The sequence below is a fragment of the Salvelinus sp. IW2-2015 genome, linkage group LG13 (genome assembly GCF_002910315.2).
Source record: "Salvelinus sp. IW2-2015 linkage group LG13, ASM291031v2, whole genome shotgun sequence".
Taxonomy (NCBI): domain Eukaryota; kingdom Metazoa; phylum Chordata; class Actinopteri; order Salmoniformes; family Salmonidae; genus Salvelinus; species Salvelinus sp. IW2-2015.
The window spans coordinates 36,480,121-36,505,538 of NC_036853.1; the positions used below are offsets into that span (position 1 = coordinate 36,480,121).

General features: G+C 43.1%; 1 protein-coding gene across 1 annotated transcript in view; it reads right to left on the reverse strand.

The window, feature by feature from the left end:
- LOC111971395 (myomegalin) overlaps window positions 1-25,418 on the reverse strand; it is a 119,105-nt gene that overhangs the window by 88,034 nt on the left and 5,653 nt on the right. Inside the window, 1 exon segment of the mRNA XM_070446250.1 lies at window positions 22,789-22,862. Within this exon segment, the coding sequence (XP_070302351.1) occupies window positions 22,789-22,862 (74 nt within the window).

A 25,418-nucleotide genomic window follows, 5' to 3' on the forward strand; every position in this document is an offset into this window, starting at 1 on the left:
TGTCACGTTCCTGACCTGTTTTTCCTTTTTCTTGTATTTATTTAGTTGGTCAGGGCGTGAGTTGGGGTGGGCTGTCTATGTGTGATTTTCTATGTTGGGGTTTTGTGTTCGGCCTGGTATGATTCTCAAYCAGAGGCAGCTGTCAATCRTTGTCCCTGATTGAGAATCATACTTAGGCAGCCTGGGTKKCACGTGTGTTTTGTGGGTGTTTGTCTTCCGTGTAGTCGTTGTGCCACACGGGACTGTTTGTCGGTTTGATTTTCKAATTGTTATGTTGTTTCATATAGTGTTCAGTTCGATGCTAATAAATTATGGACACTAACCACTCCGCGTATTGGTCCGATCCTTCTCGCCTCTCCTCGTCTGAGGAGGAGGATTATGAAAGCCGTAACAAATATAAACCAGCCTTAAGTCTTGAAATCTTTGGTTGTTTAGTATATGACCTCACATGTGAATCCTTAAAGAGATGGGTGGAGCTAAGGCTTAAGAGGGTGTGAACGATGCTGAATGGGTGTAGACAAAGAAGAGCTCTCCCAGTAGGTTTACCAAAACTTTCAAGGGTCATTTTCTCAAAAGTTTATCAAGTTTATCAACTTTCAAAGCAGAATTACTTTCCCATTGTTCCTCAACTGTAGTGTATGATATACCATTTTCTAGGTGAGTCTCTACTTTTATCCAATGTAAAAAATAMAATTTCAAATTTTGCTACACAACACCRAATCCAGCCGGTCAGTCACATGAGTGTGTATGCTTGAATGAGTGCAGTATAGACAGAAGAAAATATTTGAATTGAGCTAATTAACTTAAAGTGTAGCATTAACAAATAGTATATAACATTGTACACAATAGTCCAGCGACTTGTCAGGAACTGCCTCCCTACCTTGCGCCTCCCTCACTACAGTCTCTATACCCCAGGACACCAGCGCGAGGATKAGCGACTTGGCGATGATGGATCCAAGTGGCCGATCCTCACTGGAGCTGGGGAACTGGGGAGACAGGGCATCCGGCTTCGCGTTCTTAGAACCCTGGCGGTAAGCTACTGTGAATCTGAACCGAGTGAAGAAAAGAGCCCAACGAACGGGTTGGGGATTGAGGCGTTTAGCCTCCTGGATGTAGGCCAGGTTCTTGTGGTCCGTCCAAACCATAAAAGGATGTTCCGAACCCGCCAACCAGTGCCGCCACTCCTCCAAAGCCAGTTTGACCACAAGCAGCTCCCAATTGCCGACATCATAGTACCTCTCCGCTGGAGTGAGAAGTCTGGAGAAGGCACGGGGTTGAAGCTTTTGGTCTTTAGCCGAGCACTGAGACAGAACCGCACCCATGCCAACGTCAGAGGCATCCACCCCTACCAAAAAGGAAAGAGAAGGATCCGCATGAACTAGAATGGGTGCAGAAGAAAACCGGCAGAAGATGAGAATGTCATCCAGGTATACAAAGACGAACTGGTGAAGGAAGTCGCGCAGCACGTCATTAATCAGGGCCTGGAAGTCCAAATGGCATGACACGGTACTCAATGTCCATTAGGGGTGTTGAACGCTGTCTTCCATTCGTCTCCCTGTCTGATGCGCACCAGATTGTACGCGTTTCATAAGTCCATTTTTTTTTTTTAAACGTAGCTCCCTGGAGGGTGAGTTGCTCGTTAATCATGCGCCTTCTCTCCAGAGCGGAAACCTGGTGCGTCCCAATAGTGTCGGCTCCTCTGAAGGATATGAAGGGGAACCAGAGCCGAATTGAGAACTCTGACGGGGTACAGAACAAGCAGGCGCAGCATAGGGCAGTGGGACACGCGAAGAATCTAGTCCCTCAGCGGGACCCGAAACACCGGAGACTCCTTAGAATCCCACCGTCCTCTCACGATGACGTTCCCGGAGCCGGTTGTCAATCCAGATGGTCAGAACGATGAGCTCATCTAGAGTGTCAGGGTTGTCCCGGGAAGCCAGTTCATCCTTGAGAACCTCGCTGAGTCCGTTCAGAAWGGCAGAGTGAAGAGTGGACACAAGAGTTCTTAAATCATCCGACAATGCCTGCAGCCGCGCCTCATGGTGGCCAATCACAGTTCCATGGTGGGTGACAGCCGACCGTAAATGGTGGAATTCAGCATGTTCCTCAGACCACTGAGAAATCTCTGCTGGGTCCATTGTTGGCTTAGATCTCCTGTTACAATGATGCTTGTACGAACTCGAACCCAGTCGCAGAGAAACACAGCAAGCAGAGGTAAACGTAAACTCAGCTCTTCACTTAAAGTCTTGACAAAAACAAGGCAACAGCACAAGAGTGCACTAAACAAAACATAAGACCTAAGCACAGACACAAGCAACAGAGGAACCTAAATAGCAAGGCAACCAGGTGAACAGAGAAGGTCATCAAARCCAGGTGAAACCAATAAGTAATAATTAGGGTAACCTGGAAACTAGAACACGAGGCAAGGGTGCCCTCCAGCGGTAACCCAAGGGAACAAAAAAAAAAAAAAAACGGAACCTGTGACAGCACTCTGAATCAGTAACCCCAATGCAATGCAATACGTGCAGATCCTTACGGGCTATACGTACATATAATCCATCATTGATCCGATACCAGCTAGATCAACCATTTCTCCACTGCCTCAATCTGCCAGTCGACGTCTGTTGCCATGGTAACACGAGGAAGTCACCGAGAGGGTGAGGGGTGGATATCATCTTTCAATTTCTACTTCTCCCCCTCTCTCTCATCAAGCATCATGCCCCCTCCCTATCTCTTCTCTATTCCCCCCTCTCGCCATCCTTTTCTCTGTTAAATCCATCCCAGATGAGGAGGCAGAGCAGGGTGCCAGTGCTATGTGAGTGGAGGATGAAGTAGTGTAACGGAGGTGGGTGGGGGGGAAAGGCAGTAGGAGGGGGGCTCTCTCCCTGTGCCAGCCTCCCATCAGGGGCACATACACTTTCCAGCCTGCCTGACAACCCCACTGCGCTCCAAAAAGAGCCCCTATGGCACGTCACCTTCCATGCTCGCAATGACGACCAGAAAAACAGACCCAATCAAACACTAACCCGTATGCTGCTGCCCACAACTCCTGCAACACAACACCTATAGCTCTCACACATACACACACCCACACACACTGGGCCTAGACAGGGGCAGAACCCAGCGGTGGTGGAAAAGAGCGGGTCACGCGCTAGGGCTTAGGGAGCCATCGCGGCCGCAGACAGTGTTTGGTTACAGGCATCGCTGCGTTTCCATGGGTATTTACAGTACTTATACATTTGTTGTTTGGCCTTAATAATGCCAAGTAGGAAAGAGGTACGAATAAAAATGTATACAAACCCAGAAAACACAAACACTTGGTATCTGTACGCTGTAGTTCATACGACCAGAGACTGATGCTAGGTTAAAGAGGCTATTGGCTGCTCCTACTTGCTAGAATTACTGCTTCTCTCTGAGTAGAACACACACAGCTGATGTCATGTATTTTGTGGGGGGAAGAGAGTAATAAATAGTGTAACTAATGCAGGGCAGCATGGTCTCACAACATCTTCTGTAGCTGGATACTAACCTACTGGGTGTAATCAATGAATGGAGAAGTCCACCTCTCTGTCAACGCCACATTAACCTCATGCTTTATATCAACCCCCTGCTAGGTACTGGATGGCATATTCTCACCAGGTGGAACTCAGATGTCCCAGACCGTACTATTTACTGAACGGGTGACTTAATAAACTGGAACCGAATACGGACTCATGGAGCATTCTTTGGCCTGGGATCAAAAGTTCCAGCGCCGGTCTTCCTGACCCAGGCTGTCTGTGATACCCGACCCCCGGACGTGAGCCTTTCCCTGGGCAGACTGTGACGGATGGCCCCTAGCATGGAGCTCTGGTCAATAGCGCAGAGTGATACTCCCAGAGAGGGCAGCAGTGCACTGACTCAGGCAGCTGATGTAGCTAACACTACGGCTACTGGGTAGGGACTAGACAGGAAAGGAACTCTGCCAGCTCAGTTCTGGGCAAATGGACCCTGCCTGTGTGCATCGGTGAATTTCAAGATTGTCACACGATTAGACAGACGAAAGGGACAACGAGCGGATGAGAGAGATACTTGTCTGCGTGTGTGTCTGTGGAAGGGTGGTGTATGTGTGTGTGTCTGTGGAAGGGTGGTGTATGTGTGTGTGTGTATAAAAGAGAGAGGGAGATAAAGGCTGAGGCCAACGTGGACTTGTATGGACACAGATCTGACATACCACACCCTTTTTTTTAACCGCTCCTTCCATCCACTCTTTCATAACGCCCCCTCCATTCAGAGGTGTGACTGCTGTGAGTCAGCCAGACAGGAAATTACCTAAGTCTAGGAGGGAGGAAAAGGGGGGCACTCAACATCAATGCTAAGATTAAAGCAGAAAATATTAGTGATTGGGAGGTGAGAGAGAGAGAAAAGAAAAAGAGAGAGCTAAGTACCACTCCATTCCATTATGACTTGTTGCACCAGCTGAGGCCTAGGAGCCAAACGGAGAGTAGTATGGGTGGAGGGGGGGGGGGGGGAAGGAGTTGGGCAGGCGAGGGGGGATATGTTACCTTCATCATAAACTCACTTGCAGAACAAAAGGATGACTACAGTGTACTTAAGAAGTTAAAGACCACATCTTCAAATCCTAGAAACATCTGATKGAGCTCCTCCATCTCTGCATCTCCTCCACTGAATCATCCCCCTCCATATATAGTCATGCATCATCTGTCTGTAGTAATGGCGAGTAGGGAGGACAATAGGCACTTCCAGAGGAGAGAGAGTGACTCCATCAATGAAGAAAACAAATAGAGCCTCAATGGCTCTCTGATGGCCTTGTTGAGGAATTCCCTCAGTCATTTTGGCTGTAGACACAATGCAACTGGGAGTGATTAGGAAGCCATTTTAGGTCAATTATCCAGGTGATATTTTCAGTCATCACTTTGGCGGTAGCAGTAACCTTTCTTTTCACCTTCTCTCTTTTCCTGACAGATCACCGATCACATCAATACAGGGGTGAATAAACAGACAGACATATTTCCCCCCCACACCTCCGTGTCCAACCTTTCTGACAACCTCCATCACACCCACACATAGTAATCTATCATATATGAATCAGAGGAGCTGAAACACTTTCACCTCCACCCCCGTCTCTCCTGCTGCTCCAATCAATAGCTTCCTGTGTGAATCTCAGTCCACAAATGACCCTTCTGAGCCTCCGCCTCCACACACCTCACCCCAGCTCCCCTTACTCTCCACTGGGAGGCAGGATCAGAGAGAGGGCGGTGGAGGGTGGGGAGGGAGAGACAGAGACAAATACATAGGGAGAAGATGAGGTAATATGGTGAGTGAGAGAAAAAGAAAGAAAGAGAGAGAGAGAGAGAGAGAGAGAGAGAGAGAGAGAGAGAGAGAGAGAGAGAGAGAGAGAGAGAAGATGAGCTAAACATTTCTAGTTACATGCTGCTGTGCTGTGCTGTCTGCCGTTTGCTGACTATTAGCTGTCTGATTGGAAAAGGCTTGATTTCTGCTGGAGCGTCAGGAAATAATCCCACTAAGCTACTCTTTCGCTAGGTCATCTTTTGCTGAGGGTCGAAACAGGATATATAAGTACAAGGTGAACACACACACACACCCTTACCCTACTAACTCTAACATGGTATTTCTAAATAGAGTTGATTACATCACAATCTTTCAGACTAGACAGTCAATAGCTGCTCTTATTTCTAATTTATGACAGTTCATCTACACACAGTCCGTGCTGTTACGTTCAACTAAATACTTTCCATAGGTTTGTGTAAGCAACCATAAACACATTGCACGTAATCATAAAAGCATGCATTTCATGTTACAGGGAAAGGTCTGCTTTGTGGAAAAGTGCCGCTGTTCCCAGAGCCATATTTCACAGAGTAAATCTGTCTCTGATTCAGTGTGTTTATGGAGGGTCTAAATTATGGTATCGAGTTCTCTCCAAACCACTGCCAACTGTCATGAACCCTCCCACCGGCCGCYTTTGTCTCTCGCAGACGTGTAACCCAATCTTTCCCAGAGTTTCTCCCTCTTCGCTTGAATTCATTTCGGCCGAACGGGGCGAGCAGTTTTGAAAAAACAAACATAAACTGATGGAACAAAGTGATGTGTTTTCGCCTCAAATAGAAATCGGAGGGAGGAAACGCCGCCGGCGGAACAGTTTTGTGAATGAAGCCCAGCTGACAAACAGAACAGATAGGGATGGGTTACCAAGGCCATAAACATAAACCTGTGTGTGTATATATAGGTGTGTGTGTGTGTGTCAAATCAAATTACATTTGTCACATGCGCCGAATACAACAGGTGTAGTACAGTGAAATGCTTACTTACAAGCCCTTAACCAACAATGCAGTTAAGAAAAACAAGAGTTAAGAAAATATTTACTAAATAAACTAAAAACATTTTTTTTAAGTAACACAATAAAATAACATTAACGAGGCTATATATACACACAGTGGGTACCGGTACCAAGTCAATGTGCAGGGGTACAGTTTTAGTTGAGGTAATTGAGGTAATATGTACATAAAGTGAATAAACAGCGAGTAGCAGCAGCGTAAAAAAAAAGTGTGTGCGTGCGTGCGAGTGGATGTGTGTGTGACTGTGGTTGAACACCCAAACCAAGTAGAAACTGTGCTTCTCATTGAAGAGTGCAATGCCCAATAGGTCCAAGAGATGGCAACAGGAGAGAGATGGCAACAGGTGGTACTGTATGGTGGCATATGGTGGGTACGACAGCATTACCCCTGTAATTAGCGTGGTAAACAAACACATTTATGCTGTAAACACCTTCTCTGATCAACATGCGTGTTAGCACGACAACAATGTGCGGCTTGTGTTGTGTGTAACGAGACAGGAGGGTTGTACTAGAAAAAAATATGTAAACCCATGAAGAGCCTGGCTGAACTTGACCTCGGTGGTGTCTGAAATGGAGGGGCTGAATGTATGCATATTTACATTTACATTTAAGTCATTTAGCAGACGCTCTTATCCAGAGCGACTTACATATGTTTAAGATACTGTGCGTGTGTGTGCGCGCAGAGTATGCAATGTAATGTACCGTATGAAAAGGTCTAGTAGTAAAGCACAGATGTCAGATTCATCATGGATCAATGGACGGATGGATGAATGAATATATGACGTGTGCTGTGATGTAATCATCTTCGGATGGACAGTAAGTGAAGTGACACATAATATTCTACTCTATTCTACAGTAATGCATGCGTGGACACGTGTCCAGTATCTATCTGATGTATACTATATGTGTGTGTGTGTGTGCTGGAACCATGCCCTCCTTTGTTGTCTATGCAAATAAATCAAAGGGACACAGAGCTGTGCCCGAGGGCCCCATTGACTGCACTGAACCATCAGTTGGCAGGATGGGACTGTAACGTTACTGTGTAAAGGGGCCTGGGGTGAGTGGAGGGAGAGGGTGGAATAGTAGGGGGGAGGGTTGGGAGGGTTAGAGGCACGGTCTCTGCTCCCATTATTTTCCATAAAGGGCACATCTGTAGAACTCAATGACTGAACTACGCACACACACACACACACACRCACACRCACACACCTAACCACAGCATTCAAACAATAAAGACTCAAGTTTATTATTAGGAAGGATGCAAGCTTTGCCGAACCCTATAAATGTTAAGAAACCCTGTTCTGGGGTGCATCCCAAACTCCTCTAACAGAGACACACAGCTTACTGCTGCTTTCCACTTCTCTTCTTCAGACCTCTTATGTAACTGGAAGTGTACAGTCATGGCAGGCAGAGAGGAGGGAATCTCTTCCTCTGTGTGTCTTTCGCTGAGCTGTGTTCACTAACATCAAGCCTCTCTCGGTCTGTCTTGCTGGGAGCTGCGGTTCACTAACATTAATGGCATGCTCCGGTACTTTGGCGTCTAAGAACGTATTAATTATTTATTTTTKKKGGGGGGGGGGGGGGKGGRTAGGTCAATGTGTAGTACATACATACATAATCTATGAGCAGAATGACTGTCTTAGCTACCTCAATTAGCCACGAAATCTCTAGTTTGAAAGTGACTGTTTTCTTGAAGCTGTGCCACGCCATTTTCCCTACATTTTGATTAGGGTGTAATTGCAGACACCGAGGTGTTTTCTAATATTGCCATTTCTTGATGTCAAGTTATGTATTGCGGCCCAGCCCCCGAAGTGACACTTCTTATCAACTGTATCCAAGAATTTCCTCTGTGTTGTCTCAGGAATTCAGCATTCTCTGTGTTGATGTTGAGAAGCAGAGGTTACATCCTGTCCTAACCTTAACCTCATCCTCCTAACCTGACACACTAATTATCCTAACCTGCTATGTAAACAAATCATCTTTGTCAAGAAACCATCAGTCTTATAACACTGGAACTGACTAATGGCAGGCACCAATGAGCGTTTATTGAAATCAAGGAACGACCCGAATTGCGGTTTGCAATTGCACCATATTGTACATCTTTCCCCACATGGGCCAGCCCCCTAGCAATTCGAGTTCTAGCCAATGAGCTTCAGCCCCTTGCATTTGAGTGAAAGCAAGCAAGAGGCCTGCACAGCATTATCCAATGAAGTTGCAGGATGGGCCCAAAGGCTCAGAAGACACGAGAGAAAGAGAAAAAGAGAGAAAAAGAGAAAGAGAGAGAGAAATGACCAGTCAAACATACCAGTCAAAAGTTTGGACACACCTACTCATCGAAGGGTTTTTCTTTATGTTTACTATTTTCTACATTGTAGAATAATAGTGAAGACATCATAACTATGATATAACACATATGGAATCATTTAGTAACCAAAAAGGTGTTTTTAGATTCTTCAAAGTAGCCACCCTTTGCCTTGATGACAGCTTTGCACACTCTTGGCATTCTCTCAACCAGCATCATGAGGTAGTCACCTGGAATGCATTTCAATTAACAGGTGGGCCTTCTTAAGTTAATTTGTGGATTTTATTTCCTTCTTAATGCGTTTGAGCCAATCAGTTGTGTTGTGACAAGGTAGGGGTGGTATACAGAAGTTAGCCATATTTGGTAAAAGACCAAGTCCATATTATGGCAAGAACAGCACAAATAAGCAAAGAGAAATGACAGTCCATTATTACTTTAAGACATGAAGGTCAGTCAGTACGGAAAATCTCAAGAACTTTGAATGTTTCTTCAAATGCAGTCACAAAAACAATCAAGCGCTACGATGAAACTGGCTCTCATGAGGTCCGCCACAGGAAAGGAAGACCCAGAGTTACCTCTGTTGCAGACGATAAGTTCATTAGAGTTAGCTGCAGCTCAGATTGCAGCCCAAATAAATGCATCATGGTCAAATTGCTGCAAAGAAACCACGACTAAAGGACACCAATGAGAAGAAAAGGCTTGCTTGGGCCAAGAAACATGAGCAATGGATGAGCAATGGTCGTTGTGAGATGCAGAGTAGGTGAATGGATGATCTCTGCACGTGTGGATCCCACTTTGAAGCATGGAGGAGGAGGAGGTGTGATGGTATGTGGGTGCTTTGCTGGTGACAATGTCTGTGATTTATTTAGAATTCAAGGCACACTTAACCAGCATGGCTACTATAGCATTCTGCAGCAATACGCCATCCCATCAGGTTTACATTTAGTGCGACTATAATTTTGTTTTTATATAGGAAAATGACCCAACACACCTCCAGGCTGTGTAAGGGCTATTTGACCAAGAAGGAGAGTGATGGAGTGCTGCATCAGATGACCTGGCCTCCACAATCACCCTACCTCAACCCAATTGAGATGGTTTGGGATGAGTTGGACCGCAGAGTGTAGCAAAAGCAGCCAACAAGTACTCACCATATGTGGGAACTCCTTCAAGACTGTTGGAAAAGCATTACAGGTGAAGCTGATTGAGAGAATGCCAAGAGTGTGCAAAGCTGTCATCAAGGCAAAGGCAAAAACATATTTTGATTTGTTTAACACTTTTTTGGTTACTACATGATTCCATATGTTATTTCATAGTGTTGATGTCTTCACTATTATTCTACAATGTAGAAAATAGTAAAAAAAAAAAACTTGAATGATTAGGTGTGGCCAAACCTTTGACTGCTACTGTATGTGACATAGTACACAATTTTCAGGGACCACTTTTTGCTCGAGTGCTACTTTTATAACTACCGGCTAAAAGTATGCAAAAGTACCGGAGAATCTCTTTAAACTTGATCTTATAACCTTTGGTCCACTGCTGTGCTGTCAAAGCAACAGTCACTCTCTCTGTGTGTTGCTGCCTGGCCACCATATGATTAAGTTAAGAACAGTACAATCTGGGAGTAAGGTCACTTTAGGACACTGCGTCCAATGAACAGTTAGTGGCTTTGAATGTTCTGAATGTTCGAGATTTTATGGTTTGAAAAACATTTGGGTAGCACATTATTTGTACTAAGGGACACTGGCACAAAATGTTTCCAGAAATAGCCTACTGTAGAATATTAACATTTCAAACATTTAAGACATATTCGGACTGTACATCCCCTACTTTGTGAAATGTCTGTCTATATTGTAAATATAGTATAAAAAGGGTAAACGTTACGCAACAAATTGGCATGCTCCACTGGGCAATAACTGGTGAATCAAGGTTGTTTCCACGTAATTTCATCCAAAACATTCTATGTGATAACGTTGAATTAACGTGGAATGACATGGTGATATTTTTGATGATTTCACGTTGAAGTCACGATCGTTGACAACTCAACCAAATGTAAATCAAAGCTAGACGTTGAACTGACGTCTGCGCCCAGTTGGGCCTGTGTTTTATTCCTCCTGCCGGGAGCAGAGCTCTGGGGAAAGCGGTCCTTCCTTTTCTCCTTCCCAAACTTTTTTTCGGACAAATTAAATAAGCATTCATCTGGTTCCTATTAGGCACTCGTTAGGGATAATTGGGCTGGTATTTACAAACAGTATTACCCAATTCTGACTGCATGACCTGGGCTGAGCTGGGTTGTGTTCATTAGGGCACACGTAGCAAAAACAACAATTTACTTTTCTTATTGGATGAGTTCAAATGGAAAGTCCCCGATTCATTCCGTTTCGAACCGCTTTCTTACGTTTTGTGCCTTTAGAACACGACCCTGAGCTGAACTGGGCTGGACTGGGTCAGATATGTTATATACTGTACCTACCTATAAGAAATTCAGTCCACCCCTGCCCTGCACAACACCCACAGCAGGGGCTCAACATCCTCTTTAACAAGGAGTTTGCTGGTTCAATTCTAATGTTTCATAGGCAGTGAAAATATTTTCACAGGGGTGGAGGCTACTTGAGCATAGTTGTTAAAGAAAAAGTTCAACTTCGAAATATGTTTTAAAATGGGATTACTGCCATTTCTGAGACTCACAGGCCARTGATTTCACTCACTCACTCACAAGACCCGGTCGGGGAGAAGGATTGCAGAAAAACATGAGCTCATGCCACTTAAGTATCCCCATGCAGGATTTAAAAAGTCCTGCGAGTTAAATGTAGGGCCATTACCTATGACCTCACTCAGTCAGCACTGCAGTACGGGTCTGAGTCACTCTGGACAGACAGACAGTCTGGAGAAACAAGTTAAGTCCCAACAATGGGTCCCCTATTGGCCTTTGTCAAAAGTGATGCACTAAATAGGCAACTGGGTTCCATTTTGGTTGCACACACAAAGAACAATAGAACACAATGTTCCTTCCTGCTGAAATAATTACATTACTGGATGGTTGGTTGGTCGTGCAAGAATTCTTGGTTCAAAACAAAGTCCTGGTAGTTGTGAAAGAGTCTTGATAGGGGAGAACAGAGAGGAGAGCAGGAACAAGAGTGAGTGAGTGAGTGAGTGAGTGAGTGAGTGAGTGAGTGAGTGAGTGAGTGAGTGAGTGAGTGAGTGAGTGAGTTGGATTGATGGATAGATAGATGTTGATGAGAGTCAGGTGTTGCTCTGCTCCCGGTCTTCATCTTTCTCTCTACAACCTACAACCAATCCCACAATTTACACTGCAGGATCCTAACAGATCAGTCATATGTTCTTTCTTTACCTAGAAGCACCTCCCAAATGGGCAAAAACTGGTTGAATCGACAAAAATATATATATATATTTTTTTTTTATTAACGTTGTTTCAACATAATTTCAACAACAAAAAAATCTATATGATGACGCTGAATTAATGTAGAAAACTGATTGGATTTGCAAAAAGTCATCAGCATAAGGGAATTTAGTCTTCTTTTTTTGTACCTAAAACCAATAACATGGTGAAATGTTTTGTTGACTTCATGTTGAAATCACGTTCGTTGATAACTCATTGAACTGATGTCTGTGCCCAGTGGGCTGTCTGTCATACAAGCAGAACCCCACTATTTCAACACCACAGCATTCTAATATTTCAGAAACCTCTCACTGGGAATAAATGGTGTGCACAATGTTCCAAGTTTTTACTTTTACTCTCTAATTCCTTTCTCTCCCTCTTTGTCTTACTCTCTCAATTTCTCTCTTTTCTCTCTCTCTCTCTCTGTTCTTTTTTCTGGCTAGCGTGTGGGTTTTCTCTGGTATGTGAGGAGGATTGGAGAAGGCGTGAGAGGGCTCCATCTCTGTCTCTCTCCCGGTCTCTCTCTAAGTCTTTCTCTCACTGACGCTAGCTCTCTCCCTCTGTCTCTCTTTATCTCTCTCTGTCTATCGGAGGCCTGTTGTGCACATGTGTAACCCAACACTCAGAGCATATATCTGATCCCAGACCTGTCTTTGATTACAGACAGATCTGGTCATTACCAGCCCAGCGAGAGACTAGCTATAGAAAGGAATAACAAATGGAGAGCATCAAACAGTCCATCAGTAACGTGTTAGTACAAGACGCATATTGATCTAAAACCCAACTAGAGACCAATGTTCCCTCCAAGCTGYGAGCGCGCGCGCAGTAGACCCGAGACTGTCACGCAGCTCCCCGGGACTKCCATGCAGAAATATCAGCCCACAGAGAGAAGGACCAGATTGAACTTCACTCAACATTCTACAGCAGTGGTCACCAACCAGTCATCGCGATCGGCTGGTCGATCTTCAGGGCATTCCTAGTCAATCGCCAAACATTTCTGCAAAAAAACAACAACGATAAAGCCTCGTGTTCATWTTWTTTTTTTTGTCTCGGGCTGTTGCCAGTAGGTGCACCCGATTCAGCTGCCCTGCGCGCCGTGTAGGCAAACTGTTGCCATTCTGAACCATTTCATGTGTCTGAAGGTACCAACACTTCCTTCCCGGCAGGCCCAGAGAGCAAATCAAGTGCACTATAGGCCTACCTCTGGCCAATCGAATGGCTCAGATGACCGTGTCTGGAATAACGTAGCAGGCATAAAAGAAAGCTACGGCAAAGTTGATACTGTGAGATTTCTAAAAGTTTAAAACCATGACTAGAGAGAGATTGTCAACGAATACAGCAAAGATATGCTGTTTTTATGAGTGTGTTCATCTTTAAGCTCTTACTTAGCACTGTCAACACTTTGTATTCAACACTTTTATATGCTATAAAATGCAAGTTCTTCCAACAACAAGCACTGCAGCAGTAATGAATGAGCAGGGAAGTCTATCTATAGGCTTATGTTGTTATCTTCTTAGTGATCCCTTCGCGCGCCAATCCCGTTTTGATTTGACAACACCCAGTGAAATAGCAGCGTGCCAAATTCATAAACAGAAATACTCATAATAATAATTAGTTAATCACACAAGTGTTATACATCGTTGTAAAGAAGAACTTCTTGTTAATCCAGCCACAGTGTCAGATTTCAAAAAGGCTTTACGGCGAAAGCAAACCATGCTATTATCTGAGGACAGCACACCATCAAACAAACACATGAAAATCATATTTCAACCCACCAGGCGTGACACAAAAGTCAGAAATAACGATATAATTCATGCCTTACCTTTGAAGATCTTCTGTTGGCACTCCAATATGTCCATTAAACATCACAAATGGTCCTTTTGTTCGATAAATTCCGTCGTTATATCTTCAAAATGTCAATTTTTTGGCGCGTTTGATTCAGAAAATACACCGGTTCCAACTCGCGCATCATGACTACAAAGTATCTAATAAGTTACCTGTAAACTTGATCCAAACATTTCAAACAACTTTCCTAATCCAACTTTAGGTATTTTTAAATGTAAATAATCTATACAATTTAAGACGGAATAAACTGTGTTCAATACCGAATGAAAACAAAGTGGAGCAAGCTTTCAGGTCGCGCACCCCAACCACAACAGTACACTTGGCTACCCACCCAGATAGGAAATGGCTACTTCTTAATTTCTCAAAAGGAAAAACATCAACCAATTTCTAAAGACATCTAGTGGAAGCGATAGGAACTGCAAGCAAGTGCCTTAGAAATCTAGATCCACATAGAAAACCCATTAAAAAGAGTGACCTCAAAAAAARATCCTGTATGGTTTTTCCTCTAGGTTTCGCCTGCCAAATAAGTTCTGTTATACTCAGACATAATTTTAACAGTTTTAGAAACTTTAGAGTGTTTTCTATCCAAATCTACCAATTATATGCATATCCTAGCTTCTGGGCCTGAGTAGCAGGCAGTTTACTTTGGGCACACTTTTCATCTGGACGTGAAAATAGTGCCCCCTAGCCTTAAGAAGTTTTAACTAACAAACTACCATAATTGCGTCTGTTACTCRGGTGTCATCATCAACAGGTCACTCAGTAGCCCGTGTCTCATTAAATCGGCCGATGTGACTCTTACTCTAGTTTTTCATCAGTTGTTGGAAGATGATTGATCAGATTTACTGAGTGTACTGTTTTGATAGGTCAGATTGATTGAGTGTGCTATACTGATTGGCCAAACTGACTTGACTGTATAGTCTATTTGGTTTTCTGTCTCTCAGACCCTGGTAAAGAAGGTTGAATTTATTGTAGAGTAATTGCAGGCCCCAGCCAGCCACTAAGTACCAGAGCGATTTATAAAATACTTTTTTTCCTTTACATTTTTGTTTGTAATAATTCCTAGATGAATAAATGTTGAAATGCACAACATAAATATCCTCTCTCGGAGTGTGAAAACACACACACAGAAACACACACATAAGCTATGGCTGTTGCGATGACCGTCTTATTATGGTTCGCTCCTACAGACAGTGAGTCACGTGGCAGTGGCTTGTTACAGTGCATTCGGAAAGAATTCAGACCCCCCCTTGACTTTTTCCACATTTTGTTACGTTACAGCCTTATTCTAAAATTGATTCAATAAAAAATGTATCCTCATCAATCTACACACAAGACCCCATAATGACAACGTGAAAACAGGTGTTTTGAAAATGTATTATAAATAAAAACAAATATACCTTATTTACATAAGTATTCAGACCCTTTGCTATGAGACTCGAAATTGAGCTCAGGAGCATCCTGTTTCCATTGATCATCCATGAGATGTTTCTACAACTTGATTGGAGTCCACCTATGGTAAATTCAATTGATTGGACATGATTTGGAAAGGCACAAACTTGTCTATAAGGTCCCACAGTTGACAGTGCATGTCAGAGCAAAAACCAAAAGCTACAAAAATAAAGAGAGTCGCACACTATATATAAGTTCCCAGTCATTTATTGGGTAAATMACCAACGTTTCGGCATCACTGTTCCTTCTTTAGAGTTCTTCCGAGCAAAAACTGAGCCATGATTTCGAAGCAATTGTCCTTATATCTCCGAGACAGGATTGTGTCGAGACACAGATCTGGGGAAGGGTACCAAATAATGTGTGCAGCATTGAAGGTCCCTAAGAACACAGTGGCCTCCATTATTAATTGGAATACATTTCGAACCACCAAGACTGGTGAGAAGGACCTTGGTCAGGGAGGTGACCAAGAACCCAATAGTCACTCTAACAGAACTCCCATCTCCTCTGTGGAGATGGGAGAACCTTCCATAAGGGTAACCATCTCTGAAGCACTCCTCSAATCAGGCTTTTATGGTAGTGGCCAGACAGAAGCCTCTCCTCAGTTAAAGACACATGATAGCCCGCTTGGAGTTTGCCAAAATGCACCTAAAGGGCTCTCATACCATGAGAAACAAGATTCTCTGGTCTGATGAAACCAAGATTGAACTCTTTGGCCTGAATGCCAAGCGTCACGTCTGTAGGAATCCTGGCACCATCCCTACGGTGGTGGCAGCATCATTCTGTGGGGATGTTTTACAGCGGCAGGGACTGGAAAACCAGTCAGGATCGAGGGAAAGATGAAGGGAGCAAAGTACAGAGAGATTATTGATGAAACCTGCTGCAGAGCACTCAGGACCTCAGACTGGGTCAAAGGTTCACCTTCCAACAGGACAACGACTTACAGCTCTGGCCTGGGAACTATTACAGTTTTTCTCAATTGCTAAAACACAATTTCTGAAACCTTGCTCCATTTCCTGAAAACATTAAACACAAAACCTCATCTTCAAGCACTATTTACATAACCTCTGACTCCTCTCGCAAAATGAAACATTCGCCTCAAAACAGTTTTACCTGTGTTAAAAATCAAACACTGCTCTCAAATCATAAACAAAGTGATCAAAATGATATACACACTCAAGCAGTCAGTAAACAATACACCGAAAAATAGAAAACACATTGTTCAAAACATACAATTCTCAGGGAGAAGTACATTTTTAATCTAAAAAAATATTCATATTTTTCCGTCATTGTCTTTTGAAGAACGAAAACATGTTCTATCATAGTAGCTCAAAATTGATCAGAAATTACTACTCTGCTTTGCTCTTTGCAATTTTGTTTTTTGTTCTTCCTCCTCCTTGTACCCCTATTTTTACAGTACTGTACCCTGCATCTCACAAACGTGTCCTTTATCTCTGTGATACTGTAATTMTTGTTCTTTGTTGATATGAACCTGCAACCAGTCAAAATCTATTGGGCAGTCAGTACTGTTAATAAATGGAAAGCACAATGTTCAGGGCCATACAATGTGTCTATTGTACAGTATACAGCCTACAATGCACTGTACTACAGTATACAATACTAAAAGGGACAAAAATCAAAGGAGTAAACATGTGATCAATGTGCTTCTTCTTGTCTTTGGGCTGGGTCAGGCCAGASCACTTCGTCGACATCACAAGCAATATTGTCCCTCCTGAGGCAACGSGGGAAGAAGCCTCTTGTGTGCCGTATCCAGCCCTGACATGATTCCTCACCTATATCACCACAGGCTAAATCCATGGCTTGCAGCAGATTTACTCTGGTGTAGGGTGGTCTATCATACACTTTCCATCTCCAAGAGGAGAAAAACTCCTCAATCGGATTCAGGAAAGGCGAGTATGGAGGGAGGTACAAGTTCATAAACTGCCCATTGATGTTAAACCATTCCCTTACCTGAGCAGCTCGGTGGAAACTGACATTGTCCCACACTATCACATAGGTGGGAATGGGATTCTCATTTACCTCTTGACCCTGCTGCTCTTCAACCTGCTGCTCAAATAAAATATCTCTTAGATTGGCAATAAATCTTAGAAGGTGCTGGGTGTTATATGGCCCGAGTGTTACACTGGTGATGTACAACACCATTGTTGCTGATAGCAGCACAGATTGTGACATTGCCACCTCGTTGACCAGGGACTTCAACAATGGCCCGCTGTCCAATCATGTTTCGGCATCTCCTTCTCCTCTTTGTTAGATTGAAGCCTGCTTCTGTCCAAGGATTCCAAGTTAAATATTGTCTGTGTAGAAATACAATATACTGTATGTAGGATTTTGTAAGTCGTACAGAGACAGTGCTATACTGTAGAGTACAATTAGGCTTCTGATTCACATACATTGTATGTACTGAAGAGTAATGTCATTCACATAGTATGTGTTAGTACTGTAGACAATCTGGATTACAGTAAATGTTTCTGAATGTAGACTTACTTGCACATACTGAGCTCGCAGTTCTTTCACCCTTGGTGAGTTGCGCTCAAAAGGTACTCTGTATACTTGTTTCATTCGCATCCTGTTACGATGGAGGACACGGTCAATTGTGGAAATGCTCACACTGTCGATTCCCTGGAAGTGTGTGTTGTCTTGTATCACTCGTTCCTGGATTTCTCTGAGTCGTATTGCATTATCTTGAAGGACCATGCCAACTATAACGGCCTCTTGCTCCCGAGTGAATATAGCTGTCCTTCCACCTGCATGTGGCAGCCTTGCAATTCTACAAAAAGTAGTTGTGCAGTTACAAAACATATTCATGCAGTACAATACATACAGTGATTAACTTTACAAATGTCTATTGAAACAGCTGCATATAGTGTAGTACAGTAAAATTTGCAATTACAAAAATACAGTAGTATACTGTACCTGTTCTCTTCTCTGAATGTCCTTACTATGGTGGACACAGAAAATCGGCTCAAATTGGGTTGCACTCTAAGTCCTGCTTCCCTCATTGTCAGTCCATGGACAAGAACATGGTCTATAACTGTTGCTCGAATTTCATCAGATATTTCCACTCTTTGTCTTCCTCTTCGTCCTCCTCTTCCTCTTTCTTGCCCTCCTCCTCCTCGTCGCCCACCTCGCATACGCACTCGTCCTCCTCCTCTCACATTGTTTCTTCTATCCATTCTCAGACTTTCTCCTTCCCACCTTCAACAACCTGTTTGCTCTCTGAACTGGCTAATATTGGTTGTGTCGCATCATTTGAAACAGGTTAAATCAATTTTGAGTGGTTGTGTTCAATCAATGACATGTGTTCTCTATTTGTATTTGATTGTTGCCACTTGTGTTTACCAGTATGGATGACATGTGCATTAGAGTGCAGAATGTGTTTTGAGAATGAGAATGTGTTTAGAGTTTTGCTGAAAAGTCTAAGTGAGATCTGCAAATTGTGTTTTACCATGTGAAATGGTTTTAAAGGTATTGCCAACAGCGGCATAATTAGCTAAATGAGTCCAGGCAACTGAGAACTTTGTTCAGCCAATGGGTTTTAGTGTTTTAGCAATTGAGAAAAACTGTAAACTCTCTACTGTACTGTAGGCTTCTCTCTCTTATATATGAGAGAGAAAGAGAGAGAGAGAGAGAGAGAGAGAGAGAGAGAGAGAGAGAGAGAGAGAGAGAAAGGGAAGAAGAGCTAACCATACATATTAGAGAGAGGATGTAGCACGGTGAGCTGGAAAGGTGAGCTGAGCTGATGTTTAGGCTCCATGTATCGATCCTGTGCCACACAGCCAGAGTGCTGCTGCTGCTCCACAGAAACCTGATCCATCTGTCGTAAGCACACCAATCACCAAGGGCAATCGGGTCTGAGATCCATATCGATGTGTGAATGAAGACATTAGTGTGCATTCTCCTCCTCAGACTGTTCATTGCTCAGTCGCAGTTGATCCTCCCTCACATGTCTGTCTGACCTGGGAGGTTCCTGTTTTTCTACAGCCAAAAGACTACAATAGCCAGCAGGCTATTGACAACCAAAGCAACCATGACAGCAGTTGTTTAACATAGCAGTCAACCAGTCTCAAAATTATTAAATGTTTTGTTTCACGTAATAAACTATATTGTCCATTTCTACTTCAAATAGAGCACACTTTGTTAATATCATGTACGAAATCATATTATTTACAGTATGTCATTGAAATAAGTTGACTCACTCGCCTAAGTATACCTAGATGCACATTTGAAATTACCCATTGGTTGTTGCGCCATCTCGCCTGCGCAAGGGAACACAACTCTAGCCTACTAGACTAATCRGTGGAGGGAAGACTATAGGAGTGAGCATGCTTCAGTTCGGCCGGGTGAACTCGGCTAGGCGAACCAAATGAGTGTGCTCGCATACTCCCTTAAAAGACCTTTGCTTGAAAAACAAGAAAAAAGCAGCAATATTACTGTTTGTCCATGGAGTCGTCCATGGAGTCGTCGCTCATTGAATGAAAACAAAGTCTTTATAAAACAAAAAAATTCTGTTGAACAATCACGAACAAAGGGGCGTAGACTTCAGCTAAACAGACTTTGGCTTACCTCGAGAGAAAAAATKACGTGTGCCCAAACAGCCCAAAAAAACCTTACCGATGTCCAAAACGAACAAAAACATCCCAAAATGTTGTCATAATATATGCACAAACTTTTCCGAACTGTTTCGTCTGGGAAGCATGTGGACGACTTGAGACAGGTCTGCTCAATCAGGACACAGACAGACTGACATGAATACACTACTAACATTGAGAATATTTTCTCCCCCAGTGTTATTCAAGAGCAGAATAAAAACATTTGTCAAAATCATATAAATCAGCTGTATACACTCTTAGAAAAAAAGGGTTCTTCGGCCGTCGCCATTGAATAACAATTTTTGGTTCCATGTAGAACCCTTTTGGGTTCCATGTAGAAGGGCTCTACATTGAACCCAAAAGGGTTCTACCTGGAACCAAAAATGGTTATTCAAAGGGTTCTCCTACACCTTTTTTTGTGTACTGTAAATATGAAGGTCACTCATGATTAACATTGTCTACTAAACAATAACCTTTCAAGCAGTGTTTTACTCTCTCTAAATTCTACAGCATTATAATGAGCAGCTAGAGAAACGGGCTCACGAAGCGATGGCTTCCCATCCGACAACTTGGGGGCTGATATGAGCCGTGCGCTAGCTAGCTAGTGTCACAGAGAACACTGACCTATTTTCACAAGGCAGACAAAAACTACAGCAAGAGACAGAGAGAGAGACACACAGAGAGAGTGAGAACAAGCTATGGAGATTAAGAATGAAAAATAGGCACCGAATTCTGCCGCCTTGAACTCTGTGGGCTGTGGGTCTGGGTGGGATTGTTTGGGTGTATGGCAGACAGACTGTATACGACTGTCACTCCACTCTACAGTAATTCTACTTTAAAATACCTTTCATACAATGTGGTTTTGGAGTACGGCACATTCAGACTAAGGGCAACATAACAGATTAGCAATTGTAATTTGTCGTGAGGTTTTAATGGTTTAAATTATACCCAACTCTTATATCAATTTAAGTGTTTCTGTGGTCGGTTTGAATTCACATTTATAGGCAGGCATATGCCTTCAATTTCTCGAATGGACTAATAAATGCTATTTGAGAAAGGGTATTTTGACTTTGACTTTTTTCCCTTGAAACCTCAGGATTGTAGTCTAGAGATGTTTGACAGTTACAAATGCTAGTTTGGCAGGTTCATGTTTCTTTGAGCTAGCGGGGGAAAGATTGACTCTTTAAACTGACACAAATTTGGAAAGAGGACAAACTTACGCACGGACACACACACACAGTTCTGTAACCTGGAATATATTTACTCAGATCCCTCCGCTAAGACAACAGCACTAGTCTGTTGCTCTACTGTGAGCTTGGTGGAAAAAAACACACATTCAGTTCAACAGGGATACTGTGTTATATTAAATCACCATCACTGCTATAGCACTTCCAGTGACACAGAAAGTTCTATACAAAATATATTTAGAGTAAGAGGTGTATTTAACTGCTTGAACCTGCTGTTACTATGACTGACATAGTGAAGCCGTTTTTATGAATCAGTGGTTTCCGTTGGCAATATTTTGCATATGAAATCATATGCAAACAAAACCCCAACGGTGGAGGCAACCGTCTTGACAACCCAAACCCTGGCATACAAAATCCACTGTTACCACCCAGAGCATATGGTACAAGATTTGCATACTAGGTTATCTCAGGAAATGACATTCCCTGAACTGAAATTTGTCCCCACTTTTCTCTGTCTCTACTTTTCTCTTTTCCAGTTCAAATGCAGTACCAGTGTGTGTCCAGCCTGAGACCGAGTTAGCATAGTTCTCCTCCCAGTAACTGGGTCTGTATCTATATAGTAGTCTCTCTAGATGTCCGCATTGCTCCCACAATTTTCAAATGCTCTAGCTTAAGAGTCTCTGTTGCCAAGGGTCTGGTTTTCGAGCATCTGCATAGCGTGATTAATCCTATCCCCTCTATGAAGCAGCCAGCTGCAGGCTGCAGACAGACTTCAAAGGCAGCCGGAATCGCCTCCAAAGCCAACACACTGGATCAGTCCGCCCCCACATCACTGCCCAGGATTCAATGCGTTGTACTAGATTGGTTTGGGGACTCTGCTACACGGTCGACTTCGTTGGGAAACGCAAGCCTTGGATTACACCGGGTGACTAGACTACACCAATGGCTTCCTGGTTTCCAAAATGATTAACCCSCAAACAAACCACTACCCTGTAACCTCCAGACAAAATCACCCTTACACTATTATCCCTCCCTATTGACGTTACTTCAACCATCCAGCCCCCACTACCACCCTTTCCCCCTAACCCCCATATCAAATSACAGATTCCCCATTCCTACCTCCCCTGAAGTCCTGTCCTTCACCAAGACTATGGTAATTGAAGCAAGCACTTCTAGAGTTATATCAGAACCGTAATAGCCTGGCGCTCAGCCCAGAACCTATTACAATGTCTGAGCACTAGAGGAGAGAAACCAACCTCCTCCATCCACAACCATAAACACCACTTACTGTATAGTAGTATACCAGAGCTACACTGCATTACAAACACAATATCATTTATTTAGATTTCTCTACTTGTGTGCTTGAGTGTATTAGCTATTTACAGTCCAGGTCTACGTGGCCATTATGCAGGAAGGATAAGGTGAGGAGAGCAATGATAGGGATTGGGGGAAGCTACAGGAGACCGGAATCTTTTTTACCCATAGTCTTCTCGACTCATAGTCAGAGGTTCAGTTACCACATAATCATCACCAACACACCTAAAAACACATTATCAGACAATTCTGACAGGCCCGAACACCTCGTTCCACTGACTACCACACTGTACCAGACCATAACAACAGGAGAGAGGAAGACAAGCCCTTACCTGTTCAAACTCTCTGAGGCTGTGGCTCTGGAGAGGAGGAGGAGGGCCGTTCTCTGTCTCATTACACAAGAAATCTAGAAAAAAGAAAATGAAACACCTGAAAGCTGCAATAATTGTCAGGTAAACAAAAACATATTTCGTTTTAAGAAAAACACCTCTGGATTCTCACCAGGCCATCGCTCAGTCAGACCTCTTAACCGGGTTGTCAGGGTCAAGTGAATTGATTTGCACTTTGCAGAAGTGTGATTGACTTGCAAAACAACAGCATGTGTGTTACAGCTATCCTGAAAAGTCACAATCTGCAATTACTTGAATCCCGGCCTTAGTAACGGTGTGGAACTTACGTTGTCTCATTAAATTCCTATTAGTGTTTGATACAGTGMATTCGGAAAGTATTCAGACCCCTTGACTTTTTCCACATTTTGTTACGTTACAGCCTTATTCTGAAATTGATTAAATACTATTTTTTCTCATCAATCTACACACGATACCCCATAATGACAAAGCAAAGACTCGTTTTTAGAAACTTTTGCTGATAAAACAAAAAAGAATGGAAATATCACATTTACATAAGTATTCAGATGCTTTAGTCAGTACTTTGTTGAAGCACATTTGGCAGCGATTAGAACCTTGAGTCTTCTTGGGTATGACGCTTGGCACACCTGTATTTGGGGAGTTTCTCCCATTCTTCTCTGCAGATCCTCTCAAGCTCTGTCAGGTTGGATGGGGAGCGTCGCTGCACAGATATTTTCAGGTCTCTCCAGAGATGTTCGATTGGGTTCAAGTCCGGGCTCTGGCTGGGTCACTCAAGGACATTCAGAGACATGTCCCGAAGCCACTCCTGCGTTGTCTTGGCTGTGTGCTTAGGGTCATTGTCTTGTTGGAAGGTGAACCTTTTACCCAGTCTGAGGTCCTGAGCGCTCTGGAGCAGGTGTTCATCAAGGATCTCTCTATACTTTCCTCCATTCATCTTTCCCTTGATCCTGACTAGTCTCCCAGTACCTGCCGCTGAAAAACATCCCCACAGCATGATGCTGCCATCACCCTGCATCACCGGCGGGATGGTGCCCGGTTTCCTCCAGACGTGATGCTTGGCATTCAGGCCAAAGAGTTCAATCTTGGTTTCATCAGACCAGAGAATCTTGTTTCTCATGGTCTGAGAGTCCTTTAGGTACCTTTTGGTAAACTCCAAGCGGGCAGTCATTAGGGCTGTGGCGGTCATGACTTTGTCAGCCGATGATTGTCAAGCAAATAACTACCGGTCTCACGGTAATTGACTGTTAATTAACATAAACACATTTAGCATCTCCTGGCTTCCACACATTAAGAACATGTACATTTTAAAAAGTTGAATAAATCCATGTAATATAGCCCACACCATCACAATAAATCCATTACTTATTTTAGACAGATCTAAAGAAACATGAAGAAAATGTAGTCTATTTCAGAAGAACAGAATAGCATGTTAGGCCCTGATCTGGCTATGCCATATGGCTGTGGGCTACACTAGTTCATTTAGCAGACAGGATTTGCTTAGAATTCCATGTCATTATTTTATAATATGAAGAATACAATTGAACAAAGCTGAATAAAATAGAAAGGATATTTTCTCCAAACGATTTAAGGGAGTGCGCACTATTCGGTGTTGAGCGGTTAACAAAGAAACAGGTACTGTTTTATACTTAATTTAGAGTTATTTATGTAACTTTAGTTGTGATACAAATGTTGGGCTATATGTTTTGATGCTATATGTTTTGATTTTAATACATTCTATGGCTGCGTGATGCGACACTAATGATGATTTGAAAAAAGTCACTTGAAGGGCATGAGCTCTGCTTTGTTTTTTTTGCGCAGGCTGTACACACTACATCAGTCTCTCATTCACAATTTTACAAGCACTTGATAATGCCTCGGATTTCCTGGCTGCATCCCCTTTGTGTGGCTGTAACGCCCCCTAAAAAAATCCATACCTTTTGCAGCTAGTGGCCGTTGTGCCCATGGGCTGAATATAATAATTATAATTCCCTTCTCCCGGCTACGTGCTGAAGTACATCTCACTCACATGGCTCTCCGTCACGTGATCGGGTCTTTCTTGAAGGCTACAAGTGAAAACAGACACATCAAGGACGCAACTGCGAGCATCCTTATCCAATTCCGAGGCACATATTGAAGATATTGGACACATTTATTTTTTGTCAGCCAACATGATGAGTAAGCATAACGAACAGCAAAAGCACTAGCCTATGTCAATCTACTATTTCTTTCTCTCTGTGCAAGAAAAATATATTCCAAACATAGTCTGGGACAGTTGTGGGATGCGATAGATCCCAAATTAATACAAGCACTAGCATAAAGAAACACTGTTTTAAGCAATGAGCCTGGCGCAACAGATCAGAGTGTTTAGCTTAAAATGTTGATAAACTATTAGGCTATTTTTTCAAATTATAAGCGCCGCAATGCGCACACGACAGGAAAACACCATTCTCAAAAGTGTGATTATGCATGTAATGATTTATTTAAAAGGTGCATTTTTATGGTGAAAATTATCTTCCCCAAATTTGAAACTCACACGCTCCGTAAAKCGGATCATTATGCTTCWWTTTAAGAAGTTATGTGGCCACTTTAGCTGT